This window comes from Puntigrus tetrazona, chromosome 4, assembly GCF_018831695.1.
Source record: "Puntigrus tetrazona isolate hp1 chromosome 4, ASM1883169v1, whole genome shotgun sequence".
NCBI lineage: Eukaryota > Metazoa > Chordata > Actinopteri > Cypriniformes > Cyprinidae > Puntigrus > Puntigrus tetrazona.
Window position 1 is genome coordinate 21,863,113 of NC_056702.1, and position 17,333 is coordinate 21,880,445.

Below are 17,333 nucleotides of genomic sequence, written 5' to 3' on the forward strand. Positions count from 1 at the left end.
TGTGGGTGAACAAGAAGCATTTATAATGTCAGGTAAATAGGGAAAAATGAAGTGGATCAGAAGTGTGCCAAATGACGATAAAAAAAGGGTTCAACAAATATTGCAAATGTGTAATTAGAGCTCACTTCAGAGATCTGTTAACTCAGTGAAGACATGTTTTTGTTTGTCCTTTATTGTATAAGAATTGTATAAGTGTGTTATAAGAATCTTATTTGGTTTCCAGATTATATACTATGTTGCAATTTGGATTTATTCACTTGGTCTGCATGCAAAGGAAGTAGCAAAATCAATAAACGGTATGTTTACAAGTGGTATGCACAATCAAGAAAATTATGACACATAGTTAAATATAAAAATACAAAATGTCATAATTCCCATCATAAAATTGCATATATTAATGATTTTAAATGAAATAACAACAATCTTCTGTGCATTTGATGTGCAGGCCAGTCACACTTGCTAATAATGCAAGTTTGATTATTCATTTGTTTATATAAGTTTGTATCTTTGTGTTGTAAACTAGTGGGCCCCCTAGTGTGCAACAATGCCAATGATCGGGCATAATAAGTGTTTTGTCTTAGGAGACCAGTTTCTTTGCTGAACAGGCCTCTTTTCAAAATTTGTGAATAGAATTTGAATCAACTGATGCGTGAATGTAGCCATGCAAGTCCTATGCACATTACAATATTAACATACAGTAAGTTCATAAGACCATACAATTGCAAACGAAATGATTAAAAAAAAAAAAAAAACTATTTAAGTTAACCTTTATGTATGAAAGTTAATGATGTGTAATGGATTTGAATGATTTGAGTAATTTAGACCTGGATGTTTTTATGTTCAATACCAGGGAAATGTGTCATCCGGTTGCAATAATGAAGGTGTGGTTGTATGTTTGGGTAAATGTCATGTGTCTTATGAACCTATTGTTCTTCACTCTCATGTTTGGTCTCATTTGAAAGGTATCAGTGCGATTGGTAAATTGGTCTCAATTTCACAGTAATCACTTATTTTATGGAGAAGATTAAGAACTTGATAAAACTGTGTTCTGTTGAGAAGGAGGTGTGTCCTCCTTTTGGGTCTCTGAACGTGTTCCAGCCAGGTGTGACACTGGAGCACGGGAACCTAAACACCAAAAGGTTTTTACAATTACATTTGGCATATCTTTGTCTGGTCTGAGTATATAGGGAAAGTGACAAAACACAAGAAGGCGCGATTCTGTAGCCAGATCGGCCCGTAGTGTGGTATATGTCCAATACACTACACTATGTACTTTTTAAAAGACCAGGTATACTGACCTTTTAAGTTTGTTTTATTTTGTTTTGTGTTATTTTTGTACTGCTGATCAGTTGTGCAAATGTTTATCAATTATACCAATTTGGAAACTGTTCTTGCCTGGCAAAATAAATGTTCATCTTGGTTAACTTATAATATTGTCTGAAATAACTTTTCTAGTAGGTTAGTGACTTCTGAGGTTTTCCGCTTTGTTGGCGTGCTAGGTTGAGTCAGATCAACGATCGATGGATGGAGCCATCTTGAGATCTTGACTTCTGGCCACCAAACTGGCTTAGCATGCTATTACTTAGGTAACACACAAAAAATGACTCTTTTTGAGTCTATCGAGGAGATGGCTGCATTAAGGTAAGCGATCTACGGGGTAGCCTCTGACTAAGACCTGGACTAGCCCAGATGTGTCGTGAGCCTGTTCTGGCCAAACAAGGTCTCTAAGCGACCCAGACTCCTAACGAACAATAAGTCGAAACTAGGAAATATTATAGTTAATTAATGATCCAAATTTAATCACAACTAGAGGGATCAGCAGTTACATTTAAATAAATATGACTAAAATCACGAAAGATTGGAGTCAGATAAAATTATGTATAAGGTCAGTACTATAATTGGAAACAAAAGATTAATAAATATTAGTTATTTTAACGAGACGCAAAGAAAAGACAGAACACGCATTGACCTTCGACCAGGGCCTCTGGATTCTGTTCTGCAGGAAAAGGGGGACCCTTACAATTGAATTTCAGGTCCTCCCTTTGGGATGATATTAACTGTGAAAAGAACTCTCCCCTGTGCAGAGCATCTCTTTTTTCTGTGGTCTTACAGGATTTAAGAGAGATACATTTGAGCCCCTCAGGTGAAGTCCTCTCTGTCAATGAATCATGCATGGAAATTTGGCTGGAAGACTCTCACGTGATCCTCAGACTTTGGCCTGGATATGCGCCCATATGATTCCCCCCACTACCTTTAGAGACCAGAGGGTAACATTGCAGGCTAAAGAAGGGAACCCCAACCTGTCTCTGTTGTGGTCTGTTTAAGCCCTACGCACATACCTAGATCGCAGGCAGAGTTTGAACATCTCTTTACCCTCTTTTGGAGTCAGAGGCCTACTTTGTCCACTGGCTGTAAGAGCTTATTCTACAAGGAGTATGGCTGCATCAAACAAGGCCTCTCTGGCAGATATTCGTAGGGCTGTAGGTTGGGTTAAACCTAATATATTTATGGAAAAATCTTCTTCTAGAGTTTTGGACATCAATCTTTGACTGCAAACTGGTAGGGTGTAGAGAAAAAATGCCCAAATGTTTACACAAAAAAAGAAGTTTTGCTGGCATTTGTTGAAACTGTGTTTCATTTTAAAAGTTACATAAGTGAAATTATTTGTTTGTGCTTCCAAAAGAGGACATAACTAAATCAGTGGTTAAGTTGTATTCACAACACTGTTCCACAACAGTTCAACACACATATTAGAGGGTGTTCAGTGCAGTTACAGAGGACTATTTCCTGAACCTGTGCACAGAGTTATGGTCTCAAAACATGGCTCATGATGTCTCAACACAGTGACTCCTCAGGAAGTGCGCTACAACCTGTGTGCGCACTCAGTGATAGAACAAACAATCAGTTTATTCAAATCCTGTTTAATGTGCTTGGATGCAGAATAACAAGTTTGTTGTTAATTAGGCTAAACGTTTTCTTGAGAAGTTCAAATGTGCGTATAAATTGTCCTGAGCCATCAGAGAAGCGAAGCGTGCTTATGAAGAGAATCCACCGCCACTTCCAAAACGCACATGTGGCAGGGCATACAAGCGATCACCAACAACAAGACAACTTCACCTGTCTGGATTTTCTGACAGGCAAACCTCAGCCAGTCTGGATCGGGAACAGCATCTCCAGCACCACCACACTGAACACTAGAGCTCCTCGGGGCTGTGTGCTCAGTCCACTGCTGTTCACTTTGCTGACTCACGACTCTGCAGTGATGCACAGCTCCAATCACATAATCAAGTTCGCTGATGACACGACCATGGTGAGTCTCATCAGCAAGAACGACAAGTCAGCATACAGAGATGAGGTGCAGCAGTTCACTACATGGTGTAGACCCAACAATCTATCTCTGAACATTGACAAGACAAAGAGATAATTGTTGACTTGAAGAGAGCAAAGAGTGATCATTCTCCACTGTCCACAGGATGGAGATCATCATGAGCACCAAATTCCTTGGTGTTCATTAACTTCACCTGGTCACTCAACACCAGCTGCCATCTCAGCCTCCTGCCATCTAGTAAGAGGTACCGAAGCATTGGGGCCATCACAACCAGACTGCTGAACAGTTTCTTTCAACAAGCCATCAAACAATTTGCACTGTTTTTGTCCTTGCACTGTTTGCACACTAAGTTTTGCACTTTACTCCCTTGCTGTAATATGCACACTTTGCACTTTATGTGGCTAAGACATTATTGTCTTAGCTCATTATGTGAGTTTTTGTTTTGTGTTATGATGTGAGTCTATGTAGCACCAGGTCCTGGAGAAACGTTGTCTCATTTCACTACCTACTATTTTGCAACTGTTTTGATTTGTCAGGCTCTTCCATCAGCCAACCACCATCCAGCACCCCCAACAGCAAACCCCAATGTTCCCAGTCACCATAGTTCTAAACCACACCTAAAACCGATCATCACTCCACATATAGGCAGACACCACAGTCCCCTCAGTGTCCGGTCTTGTTTATACACAATATGGAACTTTGCTGGAGGTCTTTTGAGTTAAATCCATTTTCATTGAAAAAACCCTAGTCAAGTGTCAGCTATCTCCAGACAAACGAATTCTCAGCACTATTACTCACCTCCTAACCATTCCTTGTCATTGCCAACACTCATCTGTGTCAATAAATGTATTTATTATTTTACCTACCTCTGTGTCCAGGTCAGTTTTGTAAGAGAAGACTGGACCAACACCGGTGACACAGTATGGGTACAGTTGATCCAGGAAGTTGTGGATTCACTCTGTCAAGCCTCCAGCCAGCATCACCATAATCTCCAGTCTCCATATCACCAATGGAATCACCTGTCATCCATCCGTCAGTCTCAAGCACTTCTTCTCCGGCATCACTCATCAGTCACATGGCCCGACCAGCGCCCTACTTTGGCAAGGCTGTACCACCATGTTACTGCCTTCATCTTAGGGCACCCTTGCTTGGTTAAGTACAAACCCATCCTCTCTTGGGACACAGGAGAAGTTTTAAAATGGTGTAAGAACTGCTTCCCAGAATGTCTGTCAGGTCGTCCCCAACTTGTCATCTCTAATCTTCCAGTTAATTCCAAATCCATCGAAAGTCTTCTGGAGAAACAGTCTGTTAATATTCCTCTCTGCTACTCTCAATTCAGTGATGTTTGCTGCCCCAAGAGAGCCGCTAGCTTATCACCACATCGGCCATGAGACTGTGCCATTGACCTAGTTCAGCATGATCTCTTCCGGATAGTAAGGCCATGGAGGAATACATCGCTGAGCCAGTCAACCTGGGCTATATTAGACCATCGACCGCCAATGCTGCAGCAAGCTTCTTTTTCGTGGCTTAAAGTTTCTCAACAACATAGCACTAAAGTTCTGCTATCCACTGTCCCTTGTGCCTGCTGCCCTTAAACAACTAAGAGCTGCTAAAATATTCACAAAATTAAATCTCTGCAGTGCCTACAACCTCATCAGAATACATGAAGGGGACGAGTGGAAAACAGCCTTTGTGACCCCTATGGGTCACTATGAGTATCTCGTCAGGCCCTATGGATTAGTCAATGCCCCCTACGTATTTCAAGATTTCATGCATGAGGTCCTCCTGGGGTTTCTCTACAAGTTCATTCTAGTCTACATTGATGACATCCTGATAAACTCCCGGAGTGAGGCAGAACATCACCAGCACATTGCTGAGGTCATAAAGGAGCTGTGTGAGTACCTATTTTTTTTCAAAGCTGAGAAATTTAACTGTGCCCTTCCTCTGGTACATCATTCACCACCGAGGTGTGCAGATGGATGAGGGGAAGGTCAAAGCAATCACTCCCTGGCCAGAACCTAAAGGGTCACACATAGGAGTCTACTTTATGACTGACCTACCCCCTTCTGAAGGTAAAACTTGGTGTTCTGGTTAGAGCGGACAGATTCTCCAAGTTTTGTCTTCTGTCGTCCTTTAAAGGGATTACCAACAGCCGTGAAAACTGCCAAGATGCATCTTCAGATATTATGGGATCCCCGAAGATATAGTCCCAGACTATGGACCACAAGTCAAAATTCGGCTATGGAGATCTTTCTTTTTGCTCCTAAGTGTGACCGGTAACCTCTCCTCAGGCTACCAATCTCGATCCTACTCTGCTGGAGAAGGCTGTGTTGTGGAGATGCACACACCACTGTCCCCTAAGTGTCCAGTCTCAGCTATACACAATATGGACCTTTATTGACACTCTATTGAGATGAAGCTGTTTGTTACTTAGCTTGAAAACTTACATCTTGTGTTATCCTCCAGATTCTGTGTGTTTGCTGTATGGTCCAAATTCTCCATGTCCAGCTCCAAGCTCCAACGATCCTCTGAAAACAAATACCCTAGTCAAGTTTCAACTATCCCCAGACAAACAAACTTTCAGCTGTATTACTCACCTTCTAACCATTCCTCGTAATCACAATTGCTCATCTGTCAATAAACTAATTTAGTATTCTACAAGATGGAGACAGATGTGTTCATAACAAAAGATGGCTGATGGCAAATGTGGCAGGGTACAAGATTGTAAACACACACAATGTGAGATGTATAGAGATATCATGAAAAGTGAAGACAATAAAAATGAAAAATTGAAGTGAAATGGTGCAGTTCAATAGAGAACCTGTAATTATTTTAAACATTATTTTATGTGATGGCCATACATAAAATTAAATAAAATTGGGTTATCCTTGGTTGCATAAATTGTTGTGCGTGAATGGGATTGCCTGGATGAGTGAGATATTTCCGTGCCTGAAATTTTGTCCTAGTCCTGCCCTGTTCTACATGTTGGTAGTTCAGTCATGATACGTTAATTAGCTAACAAAATATGAAAGGTTATTTTTAATTAATGTGTCAGTATGATGTGAGGTCCAGTTAGCAACATGAAACTAAAACATCTAGTAATGGGTACGTTTTACTTTAGTACACATCAGAGTCCATACGTCAAAAAAGTGTAGTCAGTTATTCCGCTTTTACTGGAGGATTTTAAACACGAGTATCTGTACTTGAGTGAACATAGCAGATTTATCTCTGAACATAGCAGTTTTACCTAGAAAAATTCGGTGGAGGAACTTGTTAGAATCCATTATGGGGGAGGTTCCTACATATAACCTCTCATATTGAGTTAATGTTCCAAATGTAATTTCTTATAACCCTATGTGTATATTTTTCCACTTCCGAGATTCAGTGTTCCACTAGACCGACATTCAATCTGTCGACAGGTTCTGAGTTTCAGCATTATCCCCTTATACAGAGACCACCTCAGATTTTTCCTTATGTGGTAAGTCCATAGGAGGATCTTCACATGTAACCTCCTCATTGGGTGAGATGTGATCTCCAAAGTGCCTTTTCCTCTGGAAGGAATAGATACCATCCCAAGATTTTTCAGTTGTCAGTATTACTAAAGGGAAAAGGCTCTGGCTAAGATGAGTTATGCCTCTATGGGTGCCCTCCTGAATGTTGGAGAGTGAGGTTTTAAGACTTGGATGTTGGAAAGTCATGATGTGAAGAGGTGCATTTAATTATAACATGTAGGATTGTCAACATCTGCACCCCCCTGGACTTGTGACACAGTTCAGTAGTTGTGGCATTTCATAGGGACCCTTAGTATAGTACAATCAACACAACGTTAAAGTGAATGACAGAAAGGGACATTTCAGTTATGTATTGTAAACCTTGTACCCTAATAAAGGAAACAGAGATGTTTTGTCCTTCATAGATGTTTTGTCAACTTTGAAATGCCTCTGAGTGGGTTGAGACCTCAAAAAAGTGAGCCAATGCAGAGGGGTGGCCTGCTATGGAAATTCAGCTGCCTCTCAGAGCAACTTTTTTTTACAATAAATGATTACTCAAAACACCAAATAAGCAAGCCTTATTTTAGTTAGTCTGTTATAATTTGAACCAAATCAACTGACAATAAATCAGACTAACTGAAACAAACCTGTCTTATTTGGTAGCACTTGTTTTAAACTTCTTTCATAAATCTGGCCCCAGATGTTAAGCACAAGCTGTTATAATTTACATTATTTAATATTTATTTATTTAGTGTTTCTTAAGATGGAAAAATAAACATACTCACCCATACATCCAGCATGCAGAGATCATAGAGTAACCATCCCAATGACCAAATATCACTTAAAAAAGAAAAGAATGAATTTAAGTCCATTGTTTTAGTTGGCATTCCATCTTTCAATATTTAAAGCATACCTTGGGGAATTATATTTCTTCTGATGACCTTCTGGGCTGACATAGAGCTCTGCACCTACTACAGAGCTTGCATAAGGATCAGCTCTGAAATAGAAAAATCAGTGAAATACTAAAAACTTCAATGTAAATAATTTTCAAAGAGTAAACAAATCTTCAAAGGGATCTTATTAAGGATGAACTAAATCATCAGCTGGAAAAGAAAAAAAGCAGATCACCAAATCTGGCCAAATGAGATGTCACAACGTTCCATTTTAAGATACAATAAAAAAATCAATTAAAAATGAATAATTCCAAAAGTTTCAGATATTTAGGTATTTAAATGACTATTAAAGTTGACTCAACATTATAAGGATAAGATTGTTATCCTGGTACAGGGAGAGGAATTGTGCAATCAAATGATTTATTTTTAATATTATACCTGAGTAGAAATATAGACATATAAATAGTATTCTTTGAAGCTTACAATCTAAACGTTCAATCAGTATTGCATTTATATTGCATGAAGTAAGATAATAAGGTCTGAAATCTCCCCCACAAACAGGCCACAAAAAGTGGAGTGATATCTTCTCTCCAAGCTGGGGCTGGGTCATTTGTTGATGGCTGACTACAGAACTCTGTAAAATGTATAGTAGTAGACTACCTTTCATGTGCGTCATATTTGGTCCATTTGTTGTTGTTTTTTGTCCCATGTGTTATGTACCCTACGTTCAGTTAATTGTCTCTTGTATTCATGTGTCTTGTTAATTTTGCAATTTCCTGTGTGTTTCTAAGTTCTAGTTTGTTTCAGTTCTAATTGTCTGGTCTCGTCTTTGATTATGTGTGGTTCTAGCCTACCTGCCTGTCTGCCTGCCGTATTATTATTTACTCTTTTGTGGAAGATTAAAACTGTAAAGAGTTATATTCTCCTCGAGTGCTCATTGCCTTAACCACACTGTGATACCAGAGTGTGTAATTGTTTATTTCTGTTAATCACTAGATCCTACTACAATTTTGTTTGTATTTGTTACCTTGTGTGCACTTTTGAGTATCCAAAGTCTCCTAGATTGATGTAGTCATCTTCAGTCAGAAAAACATTCTACAATGAAAACAGACATCTTATAAATTATACTAATTTGATTTGGTGGCAAATATTTGTTGAGTTTAGTCAGTGTCCACCTGAGGTTTTATGTCTCTGTGACAAATATCCCTCCTCTCCTCGTGTAGATACTGAAGGGCCAGACAAATCTGAACAAACCAGTCAAGGATCTGCACAGACATGATAGACAAGGAGAAAACAGAGAGTATTACTTTATACTTTAAAATCTTTTAAACCCGTCTTTTACTTTGATGTGTTGCCATGAGGACCTTTACAGTTTTGTAGCATATGTATATTTTATGAAAGTTTTACTCAAACAAAATGGTGTTCATGAAGTGACTCTCAGAGCAGTTCTGGGGATGTTGTTGATGTATTCATGTCCTCATTTAGTGAGACGCTAAAGACATTGCAAATGTCACTTCAGTATGAGATTAGTAAACAAAGCATGTGCCTGTACTATTTCCATTTGGTGTTTCCAGGTGAGCTTTTTACGGCACGGCACAATTACAAACCACTCTCTGAATTCTTGTTGCAGTTAGACAGCTGTGACAGCTCTCTGCAATCAGGATCTGTCACTGCTAGTTTCTCTTTAGCTTGCTAAGCGTGTCATGACTTCAGTCTGTTCAGTTTGTTTTGGTTTTTTTTTTGTCTGTCTAACTGTTTGCCATGTGTTCGTGTTTGCCCGTCCCACTGTCATCTGATTAACCACTTTGGCTTCCTTCTCACCTGTGGCTCATTAGCTCCTTTCCCACTGAAATGAGGTGGAGGAAAACCAAGTGACCTCCTTCCCAATAACCTCTTTCTACAGTCTGCAGGAAGCACGGCTCTCTAGACTGAACTCTGGTGTATCAAGAGACCTCCTCAGAGGTTTGCGAGACCCCCAGGGCTGCTGGGTCTCTCGAGAGCACTGAGGCAAAATGGACACCATATAATGGCTTTGGTGGTCTCCTTTGTGGTGTGGAGAAACAAGTCAGTTCTTGGATGTCCTCAGATTTTACTTCCTCCCCGTCATCCAGCTCTTTTAACAGGTCAGCCCAGGTCATATATTTGAAGCACTGTCATGGTGTAAAGGCTCTGAGAAATAATGCCACTTGAGGGGACTGATAGTTTGCAAGTGTCTGCTCAACCCGGGGATCACTCTGTAATCACAGTCATTTAGTACACTGCCCGTGTCTTTAGTCCCTCTCTCATTGATTACGGCAAAGTATCTGAGCATGGAGATTAGGATAGAACATCAAACCCCGGTGTTGAGGGAGCAGCTTAGCCTTCAAAAAGTGTTTATCTAACTTGCTTTCCGAGGGTTCAGCATAGAGTATGTACAGTATGACTACAAAAAATACTCACCTGTTGTTCTTCAAAAAAGCCTTCCTCAGCCTGCTTTTTCATCCTCTTGTAAAGATCTCCTCCCGCACAATACTCCATCACAATATAAAAGAGTCCAGTTTCTTTATCTAAAAAATATCCCATCAAACATGAGTGTAACTGATAATAAATGCATTTCCTATTTTTAATAGCTTTTTTTAAAGCAGACAACTGTTCACCATTGTTTATTGCTAGTTGTTCTATAAAGTTTTGAGAGAAAATATAAATATATAAATACTAACATCTAAAGAAACAAACCTTCAAATGATTCCACATAAGAAACAATATATCCATGGATCATTTTCTTTAGGATCATGACTTCCATTTGGACAGCGTTCTGCTCCTTCCTCTGAGAAGAATTTTTGGGTAAGGGGGTTTTGTTTTAGTTTTTAAAATAAATTAAAAACTTATTGATTTATTATTACAGACTTGTTTGTACTTACTTCTCTGGAGTTCATCTGTTTAATCACATAATGCTCTCCAGAATTGTTGGTCACCTGATACACTATTCCTGAAATCCCTCGTCCCAGTTGTCCTATTTTGGTGTATCCATGTTCTTCAAAAACTCCTACAATCAACATGTAGAGAAATGCCCACAAAATATTGTAATTGCACAACCATTTTCATTAGGGGGGAAAAACAAACCTATAAAACACACACACACACACACACACACACACACACACACACGTGTATGTGTATGTAAATTTTTTTCTTAATTTCTGAAACTTCATTTCTTTTGTAGCACTATACTACGCATAATACATTTAATTTAGCAATACATTGCAATAGATATTTTAGCAATACTCTTAATTCCATCTTGCCGCAATGTGATCATTGGGATGACTGCATAAGTGTGTGCTTCTGACACTGCAGCTGAAATCAACCACAAACTCGAACGCAATGAAAATATGGACAAATGGAAAATATGGAAAATAACATACAACTGTATGGTAAACCCCAGTTAAAATGCATACTAAAAGAATACATATCTCATGTAATCTGTTCATATTTTCATTATCAACATGTCCTCAGAGTGATTACATGCCTTATAAACACTGGTGCTAAATTCTGCTGCTAATGTTCTTAATATTTGCTGATGCATACAATGCAAACTGCTAACATGATACATAGTTTAAATTTGGCTGGGGCACTTCCTCAGTAGAGGGTGGCCATAGTGAACCCAGGTGGGCTTCCCATGTGGATTCTAGTGGGAATAAATGGGAAATGAGTGCATGGGCTCAAGATGGGCTACACATGGGACCCTATTTGTTTAACAAATGTGCAACATAATTAATCCCATATAGGGTGATTACATTGATCTATAGTGCAAATATGTGTCTTCAAAATAATTTTTGTTGTTGTTAATTTAAAAAATCTTAATATTACTCTTTTTTGTCTCTATGATTCTAACACTCATGCATTACTACCCAAAAGAGAATTTAGGCATCATGCTCCGCTCACGTCATATTTTTCATCTTATTTCTGGAGCCAAACGATAATGCTATATGTCTTGATGTTAACTATGCCCTCCAAAAGGTAAAAGACACAAAAAAGTTAATATTTAAACTGAAAAGTTTGGCACCGGGCTGTTTGTTCACAATACAGTGATGATATTAAAAGGCTTATATAGTAGAGAAGCTAGTTTAAGCTAAGCTGCTGTTAAATGATGTTAATTATGTTAATTCCGTTAAACGTAAAGTTAATCTTGATTTGTAGAGTAAACAAGGCTGTTGTATTTTTAACAATACATAAAAACATATTACATAAATATATTCAATATTTATTATGCAAGCAGGGGGTTCTGCATTATCAGTTTGTATTTGGGTTTATTACAAATGATACGACTATACAAACATATTTGGTTAAATTAGAATTTAAATGTTTTAAACTAATCCTGTGCAACTTCCAGAAAAAGGTGGTATGTATAAGGTATGTTTACTTGCTGTTGGATTACTTCTAACATTTATGTGCAAACTGAAATTATTAGGTGGTGTTGAGTTTGTTCTTCGTAAATCAGTGAAATAATATCAGTTTTATTGTATGCAAATAATTGTTCATACTTGGACATACAATACCCCAAATTATGAGAACATGGTAAAAACTACTGCTAAACAACTTTTTTGAGTTTATTTTAGTTTTTTTTTATTGTTTTAGTTATTTCTTAATTGTTTGTAACATCAGACTGTAAATCAGTGGTTCCCAACCTTTTCTTGTTTGAGGTTTCAGGAAAGCCTTTCAAAAGTTGTCCTTATCTGAAATAGATATTTAAAATCTCTGTAGATTTTTTCTTCTTATTTATTTATTTGTTTCATTTCGAGAGTTTGCATGCAACAACACCTTATACCTAGTTTACTAATAGTTTACTAACTAGTTTCTGATAGTTAAGTAGAGAGCGACAAACACAGTTTTAGCTTATCACAAGAATTGCACTTGATCACAAATTTGCTGCTTAATACAATATCTTCTGCCTCCTTTGAGTCACCAATCAGTACTGAGGCATGCTGGCGAGGGTGGGTGCTTTCCATACCGTCACATACTATAGAAAAACATTTCCAAATATCGGATTTCCTTTGTTTGGCTTTTGTAGTTCTGTATGTTCCTTTCTTTAATAATGAACTAATATCTGTAGCACTAAGCGCTCCACCTGTGTCATGCTCAGTGTGTGGGTCTATGGTCTTTGTTCCTCGCAAGAACCACGTGAGAATTTACGTTATTTTGAGTTGTTCGTGTTGTTTTTGTGCAGCAGATAAATAATATTTTATTTCTTTTTAACTATTTAATTTTAAGATATTTCCATTTTGCGGGAGTCCCGCAAATAATTTTATTCTCCCGCAACCCGCACACACACGAGGACCTTACCGCCCGCACCCGCGTTCACATATCAAACCTCGTCCCGCGCCGCTCTGGGTTGCGTCGGGTCCCTGAGACCCGCATTGTACTCCCGCGGGATTGCAGGTCTCTACTCTCCGCTATCTCGGTAGTCCCCTCCCCCCTCCCGCCAAGAGAATGACGTTAGTGCAATTTTTTCCGTGAATTTTGGCGGCACCTCAAAGATCTCACGGCACCCCTTAGTGCCGGCACAGGTTGTTGGGAACCACTGCTGTAATTTCTGAGGGGTGATTTACTCACGTTTCAGTAAAGGAGATTCAACTGTCTCATCTGAAGAGTCACTGTCATCAGGGAGATTCTGATAGCTTCTTTTCTGTAGATTCTATAAAATATAAGAAGTCAACTTAACCAACTAGAAATGAACTACAGGAGTAAAGCTTTATTACTGACAGAAATTAAATAATGCTACCTTAACATACAGTCTACTAAAATGCTTTAATACGGACATTTTTAAAGCAGCATTGATTCAACATTCGTTTCAGAAGATTTTCCATAATTCAGTGCATAGTAAGGGAACAGCATATAAAACTAGAAGTTAAATTTCCTGAAAAAAATGTTGTTAACACTAGTCAGAGGAATCAGTTTCCATGTCTATACAATATTGTGATGCAGAGATATAGGTCTTGTTAATCGGTTGCTAGGGCACATTGATTTGCTACTAAGTGGAATGGCAGCTGACCATCATGATGCACTAAAGACTGCTTTCATTATGAATGATATAAACCAACCAACCTGTCTCTAAGCCTGTGTGGACTTGGGTTGCTATGGTCATTGACAGTTGTTGCTAGGGCGTGGCTAGGAAAAAGTTATTGTGTTATCCCCGCAATAGTAATTCACGATTAGCAGTCTGCTGCCCTGAGTCAAACAAGCTCACCCCCATGTCTCTGTGACATTCGGTTTTGAAGATATGTCTGTTTAGGGTTTGGTTGCTAGGTTGTTTGATAATGGTTGCTAGGCGTGATGATGATTGATAATTGGCTGTTTCCGCACAAAGTCTTTATGACATTCTAATTTAAAGATATGCTTGTTTAACGCTAGCATGTTTCTAGCATGATTACCATGTGACTAGCATGTTGTTAGCATGACTAGCATGTCACTAGCATGTTTCCTGCATGATTAGCAATTGATTAGCATGTCGCTAGCATGTTTCAGCATGATTAACAAGTGACTAGCATGTTGCTAGCCTGACTAACATGTCACTAGCATGTTTCCAGCATGATTAGCAAAGTGACTAGCTTGTTGCTAGCATGACTAGAATGTTGTAAGCAAGTTTCCAGCATGATTAGCAAGTGACTAGCATGATGATAGCATGACTAGCATGTTTCGAGCATGATTAGCATGTCGCTAGCACGTCACTAGCCTGTTTCCAGCATGATTAGCTAAGTGACTAGCTAGTTGCTAGCATGACTAGCATGTTGCTAGCATGACTAGCATGTTTCTTGCATGATTAGCAAGTGACTAGCATGTCGCTAGCATGCTTCTAACATGATTAGCAAAGTGACTAGCATGTTGCTAACATGACTAGCATGTTACTAGCATGTTTCTAGCATGATTAGCAAGTGGCTAGCATGTTGCTAGCATGTTTCCAGCATGATTAGCAAGTGACTAGCATGCTAACATAACACAGGTTGCTATTTACTATTGAAGAAGAGCCAACTCCCATATCCGTACGATTTATAGCTAGTTTCAGAATAACCCTTGTCTTGACATTTCAGAAAAAAAGAGTGGGTTTAGTTTAAAACACCACCCAAATGTTTACGCAACGAAGGAAGGTGGAGCTATTATTCTCTTTGTAATGTTGTTGCCGGTGCTATGTTTTGGAGACTGTGATTGTGAAAGTAAAACCTGATGGCCTGATGCTTGTTTTTGCAGTGCTTGGTCCCTTAATTACTGCTTGTAGCTATATTATTATTATTATTATTATTATTATTTATTTTTATTTTATTTTGAAATTGAATAATACTGCTTCCTTTACTTTTGTTTGATGCATATGAACAAAGTCCATTAATTTTCATTACGTTCCACTTTCCACTGCTTTCCATATGAATCAAATTAACATGCAATTAATATTTTAATTATTTTTTACTTAAAAATAATTACAAAAATATATTGCAAAATGATCTATATATCACAATGTGATATATCACAATGAAATGATTACAAATGAACATTTTATACATAACACAATATAAATTATATATAAATATACATTTCAACTCACCTTGACATCACCCATGTTTCTAATTGACTTTAGACAATGAAGCCCTTTACAACTGTTTAGTTATCTGCTAAACAAAAAAAAACAAATATTAATCAAATAATTTTAAATACTTTTAAGAACAATTAATTATGCTAAACATAATATGTATAGCTCAAATCATCTAAAAAAAGTCAATTACATTCTTCTTTTAGAAGATAATATCTTTATCTTTTTCAGCTCACCTGGACTGCTGGATTGAACCTCACAGAAGATCTGACTGTAATAAAAAAATATTCACTTTTTTAGATCAGTGTTACAATAAATGCATAGTTTTCAAACAAATTCTAGACCAATTTATACAAAAGTATGGATATTCTTACACACCAATAGTCAGTGAAGAGTGTCTGTCTGAATAATGGTTGTCTATAACTTAAATACAGCTCTATTTAAGAAATAAGTCCCTCCCAGTCAAATCTAATAGGTGGGTTTTCTACAAATAACACATCGTCATTCTCCTTGTGCGTGACTTCAGAAATTTGCTCATGACAACCACATGACCAAAACTGCATATAATGTACAACAACTGAACTGTCAACAAAGTGAATCAATTTAATCTTTCAAAAGAACTGTCTTTATAAAGTCTTAAGGCTATTTGCAAAATGTGCTTTGAAGAGTTTGTTTATTGAATTCTGTTTAAGTGCAAAGTGTAAAACATAAGTAGAATTCTCCAGATATCTGTTTGTATATTTACATATCTAAAATCTGAATTGTGCAATGTTAAATCTTGTAAACTAAGATCTAAGATGGTTGTTTGTAACCTGTGTTATTACATTCTAAATCTGATAACTTAGATGTAATCGATCAAAATGATGCAATAATATGATGGTCTGGACAGGTGTCCATATGAAATTTAAATAATTTGAAATGTAGCTATTTTAAATAAATCTGTTTTTTTTACACAGTAAGTGTAAAGGTGTTTTGCTCAATGTCTCAACTTGTATTATGTAACAGGAATGGTAGGCTACTGCACAACTTGCAGAACCTGAATTGTCTGAGTTTAACTATGTTAACATCCTTGTTGACTCTGAATTAGCATTGATTATTGAAGTGTAAACTTCTTTTAGACATTATCAGGAGACATGGTGTTAGCTTTCACTGCTATGCTGATGATACTCAGCTCTATATTTCAGCGCAGCCTGGTGATACACACCAAATTGAGAATCTAACAGAATGCATAGTAGATAAAGAAGTGGATGATGAGTAACTTCTTAGGTTCTTCTGAAAATACTGAGGTGCTAATAATTGGATGTAAAAACCCCACATATAATAATCCAGAACACAGCCTATCACTTGATGGCTGCTCTGTTAATTCTTCATCATCAGTTAGGAACCTAGGTGTGCTGTTTGACAGCAATCTTTCCTTCGACAACCATGTTTCTTGCATCTGTAAAACTGTGTTTTTCCATCTTAAAAATATATCTAAATTACGACCTATGCTTTCAACGTCTAATGCAGAAATATTAATTAATGCGTTTATGACCTCGAGGTTAGATTATTGTAATGCTTTATTGGGTGGTTGTTCTGCACGCTTAATAAACAAACTTTAGCTAGTCCAAAACACAGCAGCTAGAGTCCTTACTAGAACTAGGAAGTATGATCACATTAGCCCAGTTCTGTCAACACTGCACTGGCTCCTATCAAACATCGGATAGATTTTAAAATCTTATTAATTACCTATAAAGCCCTGAATGGTTTATCTCCTCAATACTTGAGCGAGCTCTTATCATATTATAGTCCTGCACGTCCGCTGCGTTCTCAAAACTCTGGCCAGTTGATAATACCTAGAACAGTGGTTCCCAACCTTTTTTAACTCACAGCCCACACAACCAAACACATATGTTTCATGGCCCACTGCAAAAAAAAAAAAAAAAAATTTAAATGTATGCAGCAAAAATATGTTACATAGCCTAAATCGGGCGGGTTGTTTTTAAACCAATCAACGACCTGGAATAGTGAGCATAGTAACAGTTTATTATTATTTTTTTTATTTAATTAATTATGATATTTAATTA

At 37.7% G+C, this 17,333-nt stretch overlaps 1 protein-coding gene across 2 annotated transcripts; it reads right to left on the bottom strand.

The window, feature by feature from the left end:
• Nucleotides 1-7,302: 7,302 nt before the first annotated feature.
• LOC122343106 (serine/threonine-protein kinase Nek1) lies at nucleotides 7,303-15,680 on the bottom strand. Of its 2 annotated transcripts, none has more exons than XM_043237440.1 (11): nucleotides 15,646-15,660; nucleotides 15,504-15,538; nucleotides 15,283-15,349; nucleotides 13,302-13,383; nucleotides 10,613-10,737; nucleotides 10,428-10,518; nucleotides 10,152-10,258; nucleotides 8,888-8,977; nucleotides 8,740-8,807; nucleotides 7,733-7,816; nucleotides 7,303-7,659 (listed from the first exon to the last, which is right to left on the bottom strand). In XM_043237440.1, exons 3-11 carry the CDS (start codon nucleotides 15,295-15,297, stop codon nucleotides 7,578-7,580), a joined length of 744 nt encoding a protein of 247 aa, XP_043093375.1. In that variant the 5' UTR covers nucleotides 15,298-15,349; nucleotides 15,504-15,538; nucleotides 15,646-15,660; the 3' UTR covers nucleotides 7,303-7,577. The 2 variants fall into 2 exon arrangements, with proteins under 2 accessions (XP_043093375.1, XP_043093374.1); XM_043237439.1 differs by having other exon boundaries at nucleotides 7,304-7,659; nucleotides 15,283-15,346; nucleotides 15,646-15,680.
• Nucleotides 15,681-17,333: the final 1,653 nt, after the last annotated feature.

What these genes read in the sequence shown, in the direction of transcription:
- LOC122343106 (XM_043237440.1), bottom strand. An exon ending in GCTTTTTTGAAGAACAACAG is followed by an intron (nt 8,978 to 10,151) that starts GTGAGTATTTTT and finishes ATGTCTGTGCAG; the next exon opens with ATCCTTGACTGGTTTGTTCA. An exon ending in ACAGAGACATAAAACCTCAG is followed by an intron (nt 8,808 to 8,887) that starts GTGGACACTGAC and finishes TTTTCATTGTAG; the next exon opens with AATGTTTTTCTGACTGAAGA.